The 17,980-nt window shown below is 41.5% G+C and overlaps 1 protein-coding gene across 2 annotated transcripts; it reads left to right on the forward strand.

Moving 5' to 3' along the window:
* The first annotated feature begins 57 nt into the window (after positions 1 to 57).
* LOC307025626 (SWI/SNF-related matrix-associated actin-dependent regulator of chromatin subfamily B member 1-like) lies at positions 58 to 17,514 on the forward strand. 2 transcript variants are annotated; one of them, XM_079660439.1, is made up of 10 exons: positions 58 to 1,266; positions 2,191 to 2,302; positions 3,291 to 3,399; positions 6,581 to 6,718; positions 10,564 to 10,691; positions 10,805 to 10,971; positions 12,773 to 12,963; positions 13,112 to 13,243; positions 15,403 to 15,488; positions 15,521 to 17,514. In XM_079660439.1, the coding sequence occupies exons 1-9, from the start codon at positions 1,177 to 1,179 to the stop codon at positions 15,440 to 15,442; spliced, it is 1,107 nt and encodes a 368-aa protein (XP_079516565.1). In that variant the 5' UTR covers positions 58 to 1,176; the 3' UTR covers positions 15,443 to 15,488; positions 15,521 to 17,514. The 2 variants fall into 2 exon arrangements, with proteins under 2 accessions (XP_079516565.1, XP_079516564.1); XM_079660438.1 differs by having other exon boundaries at positions 58 to 993; positions 1,118 to 1,266; positions 15,403 to 17,514.
* Positions 17,515 to 17,980: the final 466 nt, after the last annotated feature.

Raw genomic sequence — 17,980 nt, forward strand, 5'->3', positions numbered from 1 at the left:
AAATAACATGAGGGTCAGTAGACCCTGTAACTCTATTCTGTGACACTGCAGGTCATTGTTGAATACAGATATCAACATTTGTACTTTGTCCTCAACTTTAACTTATCATCATCCATCAATTACAGTGACGTTTTGACAGCTGAATTAGCTTTGTATTCCTTTATACAAACAGCCTTAAATCAGATACATGTAGGTTTGTCTTACGCTGAACGGATGAGTCTCATGTGTATGACAACATCATTTTTTATGTTACCATGTGATCCGGTTCACTGGCCATGCAGCATGTGGGAATGGATTATAAACCCTGATGAAGAATGATTGGCTCTTGAGAAGGGTTCTAATAATGAAAGATATGTGGTGATGCATTTGTCGAATTGATAGTCGGAATCAACCCTTTTATTGTCTTTATTGCTGTACTGAATCATAACATGTGGGCCTTTTAATGTAGTTTCTACTAATCTGGGACTATTGTAGAGCAGACTGAGATGAGTAATGGACTGTAATGAATGAATATGTTGTTTTTTGAACTTCCCAATAATCTTTAGAAAACAGCTTTACACAGTTTGATTTTTCTTTTACAGAATATCATTATATATGCCATGGAAGCCAAGTTATTATCTTATCTAAAAATGCACTGTATTTCAAAATGATGTTAACATTTGTATATCATTTATGTACGTGCTTTGAGTGTCTTGTTTTGATCTTACTATTACAGCATTTTTATTGTATAAAGTACATTAGATTTATTTATCCTAAACGATATGGCAGATACACATTAAAGTTAACTTTATAACTTCAAAGATTAGTTCAGTGTGATCTCACTGTAGATCAGTGGGGGCGCTAACGGGCTGTAGATATTGTTCCTCTACCTTGTAACGAAAGAGTAAGTCAAATGTTGCGTTCTTAATTTTCGGAAGTCAGGATTTAAGGGATACATCATTGATGTGTTCATGGATGATATTGTATATGCGGTCGTGTCCAACAGTGGCTTAGGTTAGTTGTAGTTTATCTTTCTGCAATTATACATTTAGTGGGCAGTTGTAATACTTCTAACTGGTGTTTGCTAAATTCCACAGATGAAGTGACATATTTGATAGGAGGTACTCTTATTTCCCAGCTTTATTGTAGATCCCAAACGCATCTGAAAGAGCAGGCTTGCTTTAGCAAAGCGTGAAGATGCAACTGGCTCTAAGTAAAACGTTTGGCCAGAAACCAGTTAAATTTCAATTAGAAGAAGATGGAGACTTTTACATGGTTGGGTCAGAGGTATGTGATTATATTTTCTTTAACTCTGAGTGCTTAGCTCCGTAATGTTAGCCTCGGTTATCTATTATTCTGGCTAGTTGATGCTAGCATGCTAACCAGCCCATAGATTCATAAACAAAGAAACACATGAAACCAGCCGGAGAGCTGCCGCTCAACGCAACATGTTCGATTCTGTTCAAAAGCTCATTAATAACAGCTAACAACATGAGCTTTTGCTGTTCTGCTATAGAAATGATAGCGTGAAATGCTATAACATTAAGTTGCATCAACATGAAGTAACGGTAACGTGCAATAGGGTAACTTACATCCTTTGAGAATAAATGTGTTATCCCCTGTTTCTTATATTGATATGGTTCATCATGTGAACATTGAAACCACTTTTGAAGCTAAACCACTTAAGATGTTAATTTTTTTAAGCAATATAATGCTTTTTATTAATGTCCACAGTAGTAAACTTTACTTTATGTACATTCTAAACCTTCACATATTGGACAGTGGTGAAATGTACTCAAGTAATGTACTTTAGTATGATTTTGGGGTACTACAGTTTCTGTTACTTTGTACTTCTACTTCACTACATTTCAGAGGAAAAGTGTATGTTGTCCCTGGGGGAGAAGTTCCTGTGAACAGCTGGTCCCAAAACACCTCTGCTCAATATGTCTTTCAAAGGAGAGAAACACTTGGCAATCAGTCATTCATGTTTTTATAGTTGAAATCATACTTTATTGATTTTCCTGTTGATCAGATTCCAAAACAGTGATTCATTGTAATTAGAAGTATTTAAAATGTAGATAACCCTGTTTATTATCTTCCTGATAACCAGAGAACCATATGGTTTTATTTCATTTTAAGAGAAGATTGGTGTTTCTTGAGGTTTTTATTTTTCTATTTGTTTGTTATTTTTCATTTTGGTTTGGTCTCCAGGTTGGAAACTACCTGCGTATGTTCAGAGGATCTCTGTATAAGAGATACCCATCTTTATGGAGGAGGCTGGCCTCAGTGGAGGAGAGGAAGAAGATCGTAGCATCGTCACACGGTGAGTCTCTGGGGTTTCTACACCGGATACTGATCAACTCATTATGGGCCACTTCTAGTCTGAACGCTCCATAGGTTGTCTATCATGTGTGACTATTCTGCTATAAACAGTTTTCATATTAAAGTGATTATTCAACCTAAACACTATTTCAAGGGTATGTGTAAGGTAAAAACATCTTAATATATTAGATTTTCTTTTACACCAATAGCCAGTTTCAGATTTGACTTTATCAGGGAGAATGGTGTAGAGGTGGTGAATCTGCTGAGCTGCTGGTTAACATGGAAGATAGCTGCCATGGTAACCAGCTAACAGACCATCCAAAGAAATCAGAATAATCAGGCGCATTAGTTACAACTCTAAATGTAGCCATGATGACAGAGGTGGAGAAGTACTCAGATCTGGTACTCAAGTAAAAGTAGAAGTACTCAGATCTTGTATTCAAGTAAAAGTAGAAGTGCCAGAGTGTAGGAATACTCTGTTACAGTAAAAGTCCTGCATTCAAAATGTTACTCAAGTAAACGTTCAAAATTATTGGCATCGAAATATAGTTGAAGTACCAAAAGTAAAAGTAGTCATTGTGCAGATTGGTCCATTGCAGAATAATATATATGATGTGTTTTATAATGATTGATCATGAAAGTGTTCTCAAAGCTGGTAAAGGTGCAGCTAGTTTGAATGACTTTGTATACTGCAGGGTAGCTTGTGAATTTACTCCAGGTGGAACTGAAATACTAAGAAAAAGTACCTAAAAATTGTATTTAGGTACAATACTTGAGTAAATCTACTTAAGTTACTGTGTGTGTGTGTGTGTGTGTGTGTGTGTGTGTGTGTGTGTGTGTGTGTGTGTGTGTGTGTGTGTGTGTGTGTGTGTGTGTGTGTGTGTGTGTGTGTGTGTGTGTGTGTGTGTGTGTGTGTGTGTGTGTGTGTGTGTGTGTGTGTGTGTGTGTGTGTGTGTGTGTGTGTGTGTGTGTGTGTGTTCTATCTGCAGCCACCAGTGTCACTCTGCTGAAGGCCTCAGAGTGTGAGGAGATCTTTGAGGGGAATGATGAGAAATACAAGGCGGTGTCCATCAGCACAGAGCCCCCGGCGTACCTCAGGTAAAGCTGACTTATTAGTTCTGTTATAATTACACGTTTCCCCCCCCTTGCTCTATATGTAGGTATTATCCAAACCTGTACCTTGCACGGAAACCATCAAGAGACCCCTCATACTTTTCTCTGCACTGACATTAGTTCTACCATAGATGAATAGAGGTTAAATCAGTGACGCAAACACAGGTATGGTCAAAAAAGAGAGAACTATTCGAAGCAGGAAAAAAACAGCGTAATATGCCATCTGACAAAGGCCTGTGCTATAATGCTTCAATTAACTGGCTATTCTTTGTAATATACTCAGATCAATAGGAGACAGAGATGTTAAGTTATAAATCAAGGGTTTTTATTATTATTTACAGCAGGGGTGGGGAACCTTTTTCCTTTCAACTTTTACAACATCCTCCGAGGGCCGTACAAATGATTGAACTCAACCTCTGCTTAAAAAAACTAAAATCATCATTTTGCTTTTCTTTCATCCTGTGCAAAGAAAAAGCAACCTCTTAATCCAGATATCTTACCATGACTCGCGCATCCATGCACGTGCACGGTTGTGGCATGACCACCAAAACAAAAAGATATGGACACAAGATGTATGCAAATGTATTTGGTATCTTATCATGATTTAAGTGGGGAGGACCTAACCTCCTCTAGGGGGGTCCATGGGCATGCTCCCCCGGGAATATTTAAAAGCATCAATCTGGTGCACTTAGAGAGCAACATTAGGAGATCTATGGATACATCTCTCAGCACCCATTTGAAACAGAACTGTAAGCAGATAATTCTTTTTGGATATTTTACAAATCACTGCCCTTTTAAACTCTATTCTTGTTATTTTTAACAACTTTTTTGTTTCTGTCATATAGTATTTTATACCTTTTTTTCATTTAGTCTCTAATGTCTCATTAATAACTATAATGATCATATCAAGGTGTGCCTTAACCTCACTGAGCTGAGATTATTTGAGCCTCTCAGGAGAGAGCTCTCTTCCACCTGGTTGTAGAAAAGCTCTTTAAATTCGTTAGCATAGCTAGCTAACCAGATGCTAATAACAACAGATCGCCACTGTGCTTACAACTAAAGAACTCTTCAGTTCTCCACGAATTACATAAGTCACCCAAATCAGCGTTAAAAAAGCTCATGAAGGGAGTGTTCCAAAACCTAATTTCATCGCAATTATACCAGTAAGCCCACATGAATAACTGCAGGTGGGCAACAGGAAGGACTTAATGCCGCTACACCAACCTGAGACCAAAGAACGTGCACCGAAGGCGTCCCGACTTTTACGTCCGCTACGCCGCCTGCGTCGGCTACGCAACCCGCCTACAAACACATCGCAAAGACTTCAGTCGACGAGTGGTAATAACTGTCCTTACCAGCATGCAGCGGTAGTGTGCATTCGTCATTCAAAAGAGGCAACAGCCAATCAGAGTGATTCCTTTGGCCGACTTTCTTTGGCCGATTCATCATGTTGAATCGGCCGCGGGAGGTGTGAAAATGTGCCGTAAAGCAACGACGGTGCGGGACACACCAACCTGAGTCGAGCGCCGTGAATGCCCGACTGCCTCTGACGGCCTATGACTCCCAAAATCGGGTAGGTGTGTCAGGGCCTATAGATCTGATTACCTGATATTGAACTGTTGGTTCTGTTTGTTTTAGAGCGTGCAAGAATTCAGGATGTCTTACTTTTATCTTGGGAATCCTTTAACTTTATGGAAGTACATAATTGCTTGTGCAATAGTGCAGGGCAATGCGGCTTTAAATTATATCTTGTGTATATGTATATATACAGCTCTGGAAAAATTAAGAAACCACTCCAAATTTGTATTAAACCTCAATCTCTACATGTACGGCAGCCATTCCATTCCAGTGTCTGTTGAATTCCAACACAGAAATGCTGAAACTATTTCATAGCATTCATCTGCTACTTAGTAATTATTTATCTATTATCTAATATATCGTTCCAATAACTTGTATATAGACTCGTATTGCACTATTCCACTTTAAAACTATTTTTCTTTTTTGTATTACTTTTAATATAATATACTTTAATATTGTTTTAATATTGTCTGCTTATCTGTATTATTGTGTTAAGCCTGTGACCTAAGATTTTTAACGACATAATTACTCTGTAGCTATGTTAGTTTGACAATAAAGAACCTTGAACCTTGAACCTTGTCAGTAGTTTATAGAATAGCATTTAAAAAATACCTATAAATAGTCAAACCAGAGAAACTGCACATTTTGCAGTGGACCAGAGCTGTATATACAGTATCTCGAGTAGGGATGCTCCGATCGCCAATTTTGGGGCCGATCGCCGGAATCAGTATCGGCCGATACCGATCGCGATCCGATCGAGAGGGTGGGGCCTATGGGGATCTTCCATTTAAAGTGATGTTTAAAACTCAGTTAATGGGGCTCATTCACTGTCGCTTCCACAAAAAGCAACCAACATAATTATTACATTCAAATTAAGTACATTATTCAAGTTTACATTAACTTTAGATAATAACACGGGAGAAATGAGCGGAAGCGCTCTCTTTTCCTCTCTCTCTCTCTCTCTCTCCTGACAGCCTGTCAGTATCTCATGCAGCTCACTGACCCAGTAATGAGTGACCCGACAGAGAAGAATAAATATATTTATAACTAGTTTAGCTAGTTCCAGAGGTAGATCAAATAGCTAAGTGTGTTAGGTCTAATTCTTGTGTGTCTGTTGCTCCGCTCACCGGTCCGTCACAGCGGGCGGAGCTGCAGGATTTCTGCTTCACACACGTTGCATACCACTATTTTATTGTCATTTTCAGACACCTTAAAATACTGCCAGACCGGTGAAGCCATTTTGGCGAGCTTGTTTTGCCGCACACAGAGAAAAGTGTCATGTATTTTACGTCATGCGATCGGCTCTCGCGATCGGCATTTTTAGAGAGCACCAATCGATCGGTAGAGAGTGAGTATCGGCCAATCTCGATCGGAGCATCCCTAATCTCAAGTGTCCGTGCCTCAGGCTGTCCGTCCTGCATTTAACCCAGCCTGCTTTTAAAACTATATTATTCAATAGAGAATCTAATTAAAGATAAATAAATCTTGTGACATGGCACATAAATTATATTTGAATATACTGGATACATTCAATACATCATCCACCCATTTGTATTACCCTTGTCAACATCGTGTGTCCTTCTCTCAGGGAGCAGAAGGGCAAGAGGAGCAGTCAGTGGGTGCCCACCCTGCCCAACAGCTCCCACCACCTGGATGCTGTGCCCTGCTCCACCACCATCAACCGCAACCGCATGGGCCGGGACAAGAAGAGGACCTTCCCCCTGTGGTGAGACAGCTGTGGCTTTGCACTCTGAGCTGCTTTTAATCCAACCTCATTATGTCATGTACAGAGTTTACAAACTGTCACATTCTGTAAGATAAAGAAGAAGTACAATTAGCCCTCTCAGATCGTATGGAAACAAAATTCCAGTTCTAAACAAATATTCCAGCCACTGTTTGATATGAGAGCAAAGAACTGGTACTGAAAAAAACCAACTGGTGATGAGGCATGTGATCATTGTCTTGATCTTTTTCAAAGAGGGCCAGATTTGATAATGTGAATATGCCCGGGGGCCATTGTCCCTTCTGACATTTTCTAAACATAAAAAGAACATACATACACACTGTTATATCACAATTTTCATTGTCACATTTATCTTTATTTTTCAAAAGACAATATAACTAAATATAAGCCACTCAGGCAAGTGTGAACAATCCTAAAAACAAATTCATATCTGGAGAGTCAGATAACATTGAACAGACTATAGGAAATACCTTAACTTTGTAGCGGGTTTGACCTGTTTTTAGTGAAGTGGGGTGCCAGTCAGAATCAGGCCTGAAAAATAATAATCTAAAATATTCAACAGAAATGTTTCAGGGAAATATCTCGTCCATCACCGAAATGCAATACAAAATAAATCACACATCAATTTCTATTTTCGTCCAGACATTTAAGATCGGTGTGTGTGCAGTGTGTGTGCAGTGTGTGGTGAAAAGAGTCAGTATATACTGTTCAATCCGCTTTAGCAAAGAGTCCATTATAAGACCGAAGCTGCAGGCCGTATTAAATCTGACTGCGGGCCAGACTTTGGACATACCTTAGTGACATTAAGACCTGGAACAACAGGGTGTCTCTTATGAATCTTATACTTTATATGAAAACGGTATTTATTTTGACCTTTCACCATTCTAAATACTAGTGTGTGGAGGATTCTATCAGGGAAACTGCAGCATATTAAAGGTAGAGGAAGCGGTGAAGCTGGTGAATAAAGGCCATGTTCACAAGTTGTCCTGAAAGTAGTTTTAACTGTCAGAAACATGTGAGTGTTGTATTATAGAGAGACGTGTGGAACCATCTTTAGACACTTGTAAGGGAATATTTCTGTCTCTTACTCCTAAGTGTCAAAGAATAATTCTTCCTTACTCCTAAATATTTAACCTTTCTGTGTGTTGACGTTTACGACCAACCCTAAGTCTGTTATCTGTCTTGAGCCCCTGTCACACTGTCCCGAAATTGACACCCGATGGACACACGAATATGGAATTGTGAATTTTGCACAAAGATGGCCCCGAACCACACACGAAGGCAACATTTACATTACATTTAAGACATACAACTGCAACGAAAGTAACAAAAACGATTATGTTAAAGTACTATGATACTGTACTGATATTTTCAGACTTTGTTCTTTACTTTATGCGTATTTATATGTAGAAGATATTACGTTTTCTCCGTAATGTTGTTTCCATAGCAACAACAACTTCCTGTCAACTCGCCTTCAAAATAATATATTATATCCTTTTCAGTTTCACAGAACACAAATTGGGTTATTTACATAATATGTTTACATGATTTTGTTGTGCAATAAAACAACCCGATGGACACACGATAAAGGAAAAGTTCAAATTCAGCTCTGATCGTAACAACATCGGGACATTCGTGAGGGCATCTTAAGCCATCGTATGACCGCCGGTGGAGTTTTTTAGGCTCCGGCAGCAACTTCGTGAGCGGTGGCAAAATCTTTGGCATGCCAAAAAATTGCAGAAGGACCTTGCGAAGGTTCATTTTCGTGTTGAATTCGTGTGTCAATTTTGCCCTTCGTAAGGCCATCGTGAGAGCATCTTGTTATCATCGGTGCCATCGGGCATTCGCCCCGATCAGAGTGAGGGCGAATGAACGATGGCACCGATGATAACACGAAGATGACACGATTTGACAAGATGCCCTCACGAGTGCCTTACGAAGTTGCCGCTCACGAAGTTGCTGCCGGAGCCTGAGAAACTCCACCGGCGGTCATACGATGGCTTAAGATACCCTCACGAATGGCCCGATGTTGTTACAATCAGAGCCGAATTTGAACATTTCCTTAATCGGGTGTCCATCGGGTGTCAATTTCGGGACAATGTGACAGGGGCTTAAAGGAATGGGAAGTCTCAGCTATTGTTGACATTACCAGCTTTATGACCACGCCGTTCCTATATGAGCGGGTTCTCAAAAGAAGGAAAAATTCAAAGCAGCCAGGATAAGGGTTAAACAATAATCTGTTTTAATGGTAAAACATACAACACATCACCCAATCTCCTATTCACCTAATCACGAAGCACTCTGCAGAGTACTCCGGGCTCAGGTTCTACCACCGTGTGATATACGTACCACGACAGCCAGTCAGAAACAAGAGCGCCGATCTTCAACATGATCACAACATTTATACACAGGTGGGGAGGAGTTTTGTCGCTTGCTCTTCCTTAGCTATTTGTTATTGGAGAGTTCACTTCTGAGCGAGCTAGCCAGTGAGTTGGCAGTGTTCCATTGGTCGGTTTCACTTCTGGGCGGGACCCCAGGCAGTGAGGTGTGTGTGTGTGTGTGTGTGTGTGTGTGTGTGTGTGTGTGTGTGTGTGTGTGTGTGTGTGTGTGTGTGTGTGTGTGTGTGTGTGTGTGTGTGTGTGTGTGTGTGTGTGTGTGTGTGTGTGTGTGTGTGTGTGTGTGTGTGTGTGTGTGTGTGTGTGTGTGTGTGTGTGTGTGTGTGTGTGTGTGTGTGTGTGTGTGTGTGTGTGTGTGTGTGTGTGTGTGTGTGTGTGTGTGTGTGTGTGTGTGTGTGTGTGTGTGTGTGTGTGTGTGTGTGTGTGTGTGGGGGTGTGGGTGTGGGTGTGGGTGTGGGTGTGGGTGGGTGTGGGTGTGTGGGTGTGGCAGTCCCCAAATCAATGATTTGGAGTCATGACAGAGGACTCTTTGACAGGACACATACTCATTCCCCCTAAACATCTTCAACACACACACACATCCTATCATGTATCTTATCAAACAACAGTCACCTGTTTTTCTTTATGAAAGCCATACTTGTAAATATCCAAACGCCATCGTCCCATGACGGCCACTGAATCAGTCAACCGACAGAAGTTAACTGTTCCCATGCCCTAAGGTCTTCCCTGACCTTCTTCTCACCTAAAAGTCAGCTATCTGGAATCAATACATTTAAAAATGAGAACAAAGGACTATGGTCTCGTTTTAACTGTGTGACTCAATTCTCAAGGCCTGCAGGATGTGCATCATTACCTAACAAGAATTGAACTGCATTATATCTAAGGAAAATGTCTCTGGGAATTCCCCTGTTAAGTGCAAGGACTATTGATAATTAACAGAGAGACCCTAGGGGCCTCTTCTTGGTATCTGCTAGGCAGAAGTCACTCAATGCAAAAATCACAAGTTTAACCAAAATTCTATATAAGGTGACATTAAAATGAATATACCAGAAATACACTATATAAAACTTTCTGCTATAATACGTTACTTTAATACTTCAAATAATTCAAATAATAGTTCAGTGACAGAGCCTAAGAGTCAGATAAGTGATTCAGTGTCTCCAGGTGTTAATGCCCCAATATGTTGTTTACTCTGTAAACTAGTTAAAAGGTCTATCGAGAGATAGGCTGGTCAGAATTGACATGACAACCCACCCGTGCAGTCAGAACCTTTTGCTGCTGTGACTTGTGATATTAATTCTCCGGCCGTTGACTTGTAATAAACATCATTGTTTGACATCAAAGCTCCAACTCTCCTCGTGTCTCTCTGAGTCCTGACTCTCCATTTGTGCAGTTTCCCTTACAACACTGATGTTGTCTTTGTCTGCTCAGCTTTGATGACCACGACCCCGCAGTGATCCATGAGAACGCAGCGCAGGTGGAGGCGCTGGTTCCCATCCGGCTGGACATGGAAATCGATGGACAGAAACTGAGAGATGCCTTCACTTGGAACATGAATGGTATAAGTGTCAACTAGCTTGACAACATGCAAAACAATCCCGATAAGGAAGTTAGTAATATTTGTTATTTGATTTTAGAGCTTTGTCTCACCTCCTCTCTCTGCCCCCCTCAGAGAAGCTGATGACCCCGGAGATGTTTGCAGAGATCTTGTGTGATGACCTGGACCTGAATCCTCTGGCCTTCGTCCCCGCCATCGCCTCCGCCATCCGTCAGCAGATCGAGTCGTACCCCAACGACGGCATCCTGGAGGAGCAGCAGGACCAGAGGGTCATCATCAAGGTGGGTGCTGGGCCAAACAACCCAGCTAAGGGGAATAAACCAACCTAAAATCACATCTCAAAGACTCCCATTGACATAGAGATTAAGGGCCCGTGTCCACATAGCAGCGGCCGCTTCCAGAGTTTCATCAAGAAAATGCTCCCAGTGCTTTTTAATTGTTTCTATGACAACAATATCTTTATATCGTAAGTTAAGTTGTTAAAGAGAGAGGAAACAAAGACAAACACTGCTGCTGCAGGATTAAGTTGGTAAGACATGAGCCGCTTTCACACCAAGTACGTTGCCGTACTTAGTTCCCAGCACTTAGGCCCCGGCCACACGAGGACGATAACGGTCGTTTCAGTTACCGTTTTGTGTCATATAGACCGTTCGGCCACACCAGGACGACAGAATATGGCACTAAATGATTACGGTAACAATAACGGGTCCCAAGGTGGATAGAATGGCATACGCAACGCTCTGGGGGGTCCAACTGCTCCGTGTGTTTGCCCTATCGATCATTTTCTGATAATGATGACGCAATAGCCCCGCCTCTCCCCACCTCTGCTGCTCACCCCCATGTCAAAGTAAACTGTACACTGAATTCAGATTATTTATCTTTCTCTCGATATGGACATACACGCGAGTGAAGTCTAATCTGACAGGACGGAGACACGCAGCTCTGCTCACCTGCAGCTCCTCCTGCTGTGATGCAGCGGTGAACGGAGCAAAACACACACTTCAAGTCAGATCATCACCCTTAGCTATTTTAATTACCTCTCAAACTACCTAAACTAGTTATAAATATGTTTATTTTTACTGTCGGCCGGGTCACTCATTACTGGATCAGCTGCTGCATGAGACAGACACTGACGCTGTCAGAAGAGAGGGAGGAAAAAGAGAGGCTCCGTGTATTTTATTATTATATTATATAGAGTCGTTATTCATTTGTTTTAAAGCTCAATAAATAACAAAGAAGACCTTTGACCAGCACTTTTATCATTTTGTCCCTAAGATTTAAACTTTAACACACGTTGACTGGTGAAAAACTCTGCCAGCGCCACGTACAGGCTCGGCATATGTACTGCAGCTTTTCCAGCGGTTGGAGCTAAACGGAGCTGTCTCAGACACTTTCCGGCGTCTATTGCGTGTGGACGGAAGCCTTTTTTTGCGTATACGTTTTACCGTTATCGTCCTCGTGTGGCCGGGGCCTTAGTTCCCAGCACTTAGTACCCCCATGGAACTAAGAGCCGATCGCGTTCACACCGGAATAAGTTCCCACCGGAATAAGTTCCCTGAGGGAAGATTAGGCAAATGAAGCCGCTGACGTCACTTCTTCTTCTTCTGCTTTTGGTTTACTGGCAGGCCGCAAACAACTTCACGGCGTATACTGCCACCCGAAGTCCCCGGCCGGAATTCCCGGAGTTGGGGACTGGCTTCAGTAGGGATAACTCCCAGCAGCCAGAACGCTGACACCTCCTCATCTCCACCGCTCCCATGTTTTCTTTTGTGTTGCCATAAGTTAGTCTGCTAATGCCAGCAAATACAATGGCGGCTTCACACAACTTTTCCGAGTTTTACGGGGCGTGGTTTGCAATTCGCCCAGCCAATCAGAAATTGTTGCTTTTTTCTCCCCAGGAAAGTCCCTGCTCTCTAGCAGGGACTAAAAAGGGGGGAACAGTTCTCATTAACTAATTTCTCTTTTTGGTGTGAACGCAAAATCCCAGGAACTATCGGAACTAAATGGGAAAAGTACGGGGAAAAGTACTCCGGTGTGAAAGCGCCTATGGGAGTGTTCATAATGTGTGTCTGTTTTCCTCAGCTGAACATCCACGTGGGGAACATTTCTCTGGTGGACCAGTTTGAGTGGGACATGTCTGAGAGAGAGAACTCCCCCGAGTCCTTTGCCCTGAAGCTGTGCTCTGAGCTGGGTCTGGGGGGGGAATTTGTTACCACCATCGCCTACAGCATCCGCGGTCAGATAAGCTGGCACCAGAGGACCTATGCCTTCAGGTATCAGTATGAAATATGTTTCATTAGCAATAAATGCAGCTGTCACTGCATTTGGAGGCCCAGTTTATCTGAGCAAGGGTTCTCATTCCCGTCTTTCTATATTTACCCTTTACTGATTCATTGCTGCCATGCTTATGTTTGCTCGCAGTGAGAACCCCCTCCCGACAGTAGAGATAGCCATCCGCAACACAGGAGATGCAGACCAGTGGTGCCCCCTGCTGGAGACCCTCACAGACGCTGAGATGGAGAAGAAGATCCGAGACCAGGACAGGAACACCAGGTGAGACAGAAACAGAGAGAATTAAAGACAACGGAACTACTGTGAAACAATCATTATAATCATAAAGTAAACATGTAATCAGCGTTTTCGCCAGGCGTCTTGGCGTCATTTGACAAAAAAATACATAATTTGAGAAAAGATCGAGAGTTTTTATCGCTTGAAATGGCAAAAAGGACAAGGACATCCCTCTGTTGGAGGGGCAAAGTAGTCTGGTGGGATTATTTTCGACGCCAGCAATGCGTGTTCCTGTGACGGAAAAAAACAAAACACCGCCGCATCTTTCAAGGACCATGCCAGGAGCTGTGTCCCTGACACGTTAAGAGATAGTATAAGGGACAGCGCAATTCATTTGTCACCCCACCCCCCCCCCGCGCTCTCGAGGTGGACGCCCTCTAGGGGTGTAACGGTTCACAAACATTTCGGTTCGGTACGTACCTCGGTTTTTAGGTCACGGTTCGGTACAATTTCGGTACAGCAGGAAAAAAATTTTTATCACAAAACATTAAATATTTCTTGGGTTTTTTAAATTATTATTAAACTGTGAATAATGTATTCACTCAAATAAATACAAAATATAATAAAATAAACATTAAGGTGCAGCATTTCGATGAACTGAAATAATCTGTATTTGAACTTTACTGTACTAGTACTCACAAAACATAAACTATTAGTTTTGGGTTTTTAATTATTATTAAACTGTGAATATTCACTCAAATAAATACAAAATATAATAAAATAAACATTAAGGTGCAGCATTTCGATGAATTGAAATAATCTGTATTTGAACTATACTGTACTAGTACTGAGCAGCCAGTTTGACATTATGACTTGCTTGTCATTGTATTTTCATGTTTTTTTAAATAAAGATGAACTGTCCACATTGCTTGCCGAAAGGGCAGATCTGCTGGCACTAACAATGTCTCCTGCTGTGGAGAACACCCTCTTGCTAGGGACAGAGGTAGCCTATACAGCCAGGTAGCGCTTTGCTAACATGGCAACATAAGGATATTTGGCGTTTGTAATAGCTTTGACTCGGTCTGAACTTTTTGCGAGTGGAGGAGGCTTAAATGCTAGTGTGAGTTGGGTTTGCACTTCAGTCTTTTTTCTTTTGGAACCGGTGATATTCACGTTCGGGTGATGCCTTTTCAAATGAGTGTGCAAGTTTGATGTATTGCCAGCCGCGTAACCAATTTTAGTTGGACAATGCCGACTAACAGCTTTGGTTCGGTCCACCTGTCTTTGTCCGTCATCCTTGTACGTAACTGCGAAATCAAAATGTTCCCAAACCGGAGACTTCAATGATGCTCGAGGATTTTTGAGCTCAACTTTATCTGCGTTCGCCATTTCGACAGTTCCTCAAATTACTGACTACATTTGAATGCATCCCTGTGACCAACTCTCATAGTATGCCTCTCGTCCAATGAAATAACTTGGTCGCTCTATGACGCGTTGAACCCAATGTGAGCAAATTACTCTGAATGCTGCGACGCAGCACCTGAGATTGCTTGTAAAAAAATGGTTAACGTTCTCAATTTTTTACGTTTAACGTTATATTCGTTCGGTAAACTTCGGTACACACGTGTACAGAACCGAAGGGCCCGTACCGAACAATTTCGGTACGGGTACATATACCGTTACACCCCTAACGCCCTCTCAGCCGGCGGAAACACTGATTGTAATAGTAAAACTTCATTAACTGGTGATCAGCAGACTTTCATTATATAATAAACCTAGCCGATAGTTGGTAATCAGGCATTGTGACCACTCTGAGATAAACTAGTAGTGTTCATTGAACTTGTTTCTCCACTCCAACTCTTTCATTGCTGCTGCTGTTTTAAAGATAAATGTCCTAATATTCAGGTTTCAGACACGTTAATAATTCTTTATATCCATTGCATTATTTATCGTTGCCATGGTGAATAGTGGTCAGAGCTCCATGATAATGGCTTTTTTCATGAACCACACTAGCATCTAACTCAGAGTGAAAAAACATTTGTATTAATTACAAATATTCTTTAGAACAGACCACAATTCGAATACTCCAAATCGTTCACCGTATAGTTAAAAGTCTCGTCAAGCCAGAAAATCATGATCCATCCATCAGATCATTCCAACAGTTTGGAGAATCCTTGAAGTAATGTGAATGAAATGTTTTCCAGGCGTATGAGAAGACTGGCCAACACCGCTCCGTCCTGGTAGAGGCCCAAGGACTACTGTTACTGAAGAAGCAACACATACACGCATGCACACACACACACACACACACACACACACACACACACACACACACACACACACACACACACACACACACACACACACACACACATCTCACTGACTAAAACACACACATTAAAGCATTCCTCTACACACAGTCATCAGAACACTTTAACACCTGTCAGCTGGTGTCGCAGGAGGTGTATCTGACTGTTACACACACACCATGAAACACTCACTGCACATGTCTCGTGGAAACAATATATATGATAGATATGAAGAGTGTTTGTGTAACATGAGGGTGGCTCTTACAAAAGTAATTGTAAATTCTTCAGACCTGGACGGCATGTGGAACAGAGCTCTGCCGTGGTAATATCTCAGTGGAAATGCATTACAGATGTTTTCACAGCTAGCATCCTGAACAGATGAAAAGGAAAATAAGTGTAAATGGGTTAAGAGTATCTGTTTGGAATAAGACCTATACATGTTGATGTTCCATATGACCAGCAGCTGGAATTACTAAGGCTGGGTAATCAAAGGGATCATTTTGAGATCAATACATCTGTATAGTCTAGCTGCCAGCTCATAGTCAGAGTCCTGTTGTGAACCTGGAAATGTTGAGTATCCCAAAGTTTTATGTTAGAAATGTATAGTAGCGATCTCCAGCACATAGAAACTGCCAGATGCTAACCTGCATATGTTGGGTCATTTGCACAATTAGCATAAGTTGCGTTAGCTGGCATTATGCAGACAAAATTAATACAAATGGCTTTGCCGATTTGGACAACTTTGGAGTGGCTTTTGAGGTTATGAGAACATTGAATCAAATTCTGAAATGTTCAGGATCCAAAGTGGCAGTTTTATCCAGAAAGTGGCCATATTTCTGCCCCTGGGAATTTTGATTAACTTGGGGTCAATTTTGAAGTCAAAGAATGATTTGACATCCGGCAGTTTCTATGTGCTGGGGACCTGTACTATACATTTCTATTATAAAACGTTGGGGTACTCAACATTTCCGGGTTCACAGTGCTGGCCAGTAGACTTAGTCATTTTCGATAAAAAACATAAAGGGTCACTCAATAACTTTAGATTCTCCAATGAGGATTTAGTCTTCTTTGTCATATATAATTGTAAACTGAATGTCTTTGGGCTTTGGTCGGCTGTCGGACCGAAATGTGAAGATGTTACCATGGGCTCCGAGGAGGTTGTAGGGAGCCTTTTTTTACTATTTCTTTAAAGACTATACAATATTATCTGACCCGTGCACATCGATGCTTTGTGCTGGATACCCAAAATGGCTACATGATGACCCTCTGTGTAGACTATTAGAACCATTTGAAAAGTGCAGTAATCTATGTAAGTAAATCCCACACACTCCAATGAATGTTAGTGAGCCACTTCACAGTGATGTTAAGAACTTCTGTACTGTGGCAGGTGTTATGTTCATACCTGACAGAAATAACCTGTGTGTGTGTGTGTGTGTGTGTGTGTGTGTGTGTGTGTGTGTGTGTGTGTGTGTGTGTGTGTGTGTGTGTGTGTGTGTGTGTGTGTGTGTGTGTGTGTGTGTGTGTGTGTGTGTGTGTGTGTGTGTGTGTGTGTGTGTGTGTGTGTGTGTGTGTGTGTGTGTGTGTGTGTGTGTGTGTGTGTGTCAAATGTAACTCAAACACTCACAGGTGATGTTAGCGGCAGTAGCTGAGAGCTGTTAGGTGCCTGCAGCCAATCAGAGGGCTGATTTGATTTCTGCATGCAGACTCCTGATCTTACTTCCAGATTGTGATCAGGGTGCACCAGGGTTTATTTGCATGCATAAATCTAAATATAGGTAGATGATACTGTAACCCTGAGCATGAGGTCCTCACAGTGTCTCAGACTGCTGCCTGTTGTAGCTGACAAGAACCAATGGTGTCTTTTAAAGTGATGATTTCCAACTTGAACATATTCCAGAGAATGATGTTAAAATATCTACTGTCACTTGTTTTTTGTAAAATTGCTTTACCTTTATAGTGTACTTCTTTTTTTATATGAAAATGACAATAAAAAAATAACAAATGTTATTCAGTTGTGTTTTACATTTTGATATTGTACTAATTTCTCTGAACCATGAAATTAATAACTTTGCATCAATTTGGTTATGCTTATGTGTTAGTCTTACTTTTTAAAACAACAGATGAAAGTTAATAACTGAACTGTTTTTAAAGAAATGTCATCTCTGAGAGCTGACGGTGAGAATGACCCTGCAGCAGTGCTAGGTTAATGTGGAGTTGACAGTTCAGGTTTTAAATATATTTTAACGGTGTGAGAACTTATCCATAAATTCATCAGGCTCAGTGTGAGCACTGCTTTGCCCCTGGGAGGGAGCACAGATCTCACAGCCTCACATCCACATGTAATCAGGGTGAGGTTTGTTGCAGCAGGTCTTCACTCAACAGGAATACAACTTCAGTGTAACAGTTGTAAATATGCAGTTAATGGACCAGCACCAGAGGCGTTCCCTTACTCACAGGCGTTGGAGCTGTTCTC

This window comes from Notothenia rossii (genome assembly GCF_949606895.1).
Source record: "Notothenia rossii genome assembly, chromosome: 11".
Taxonomy (NCBI): domain Eukaryota; kingdom Metazoa; phylum Chordata; class Actinopteri; order Perciformes; family Nototheniidae; genus Notothenia; species Notothenia rossii.

Coding starts and splice junctions, on each gene's coding strand:
- LOC307025626 (XM_079660439.1), top strand. CDS start 1,177: ATGCAACTGGCTCTAAGTAAAACGTTTGGCCAGAAACCAGTTAAATTT. Junction 3,400..6,580: donor GAGCCCCCGGCGTACCTCAG/GTAAAGCTGACT, acceptor TCCTTCTCTCAG/GGAGCAGAAGGGCAAGAGGA. Junction 10,692..10,804: donor CTTCACTTGGAACATGAATG/GTATAAGTGTCA, acceptor TGCCCCCCTCAG/AGAAGCTGATGACCCCGGAG.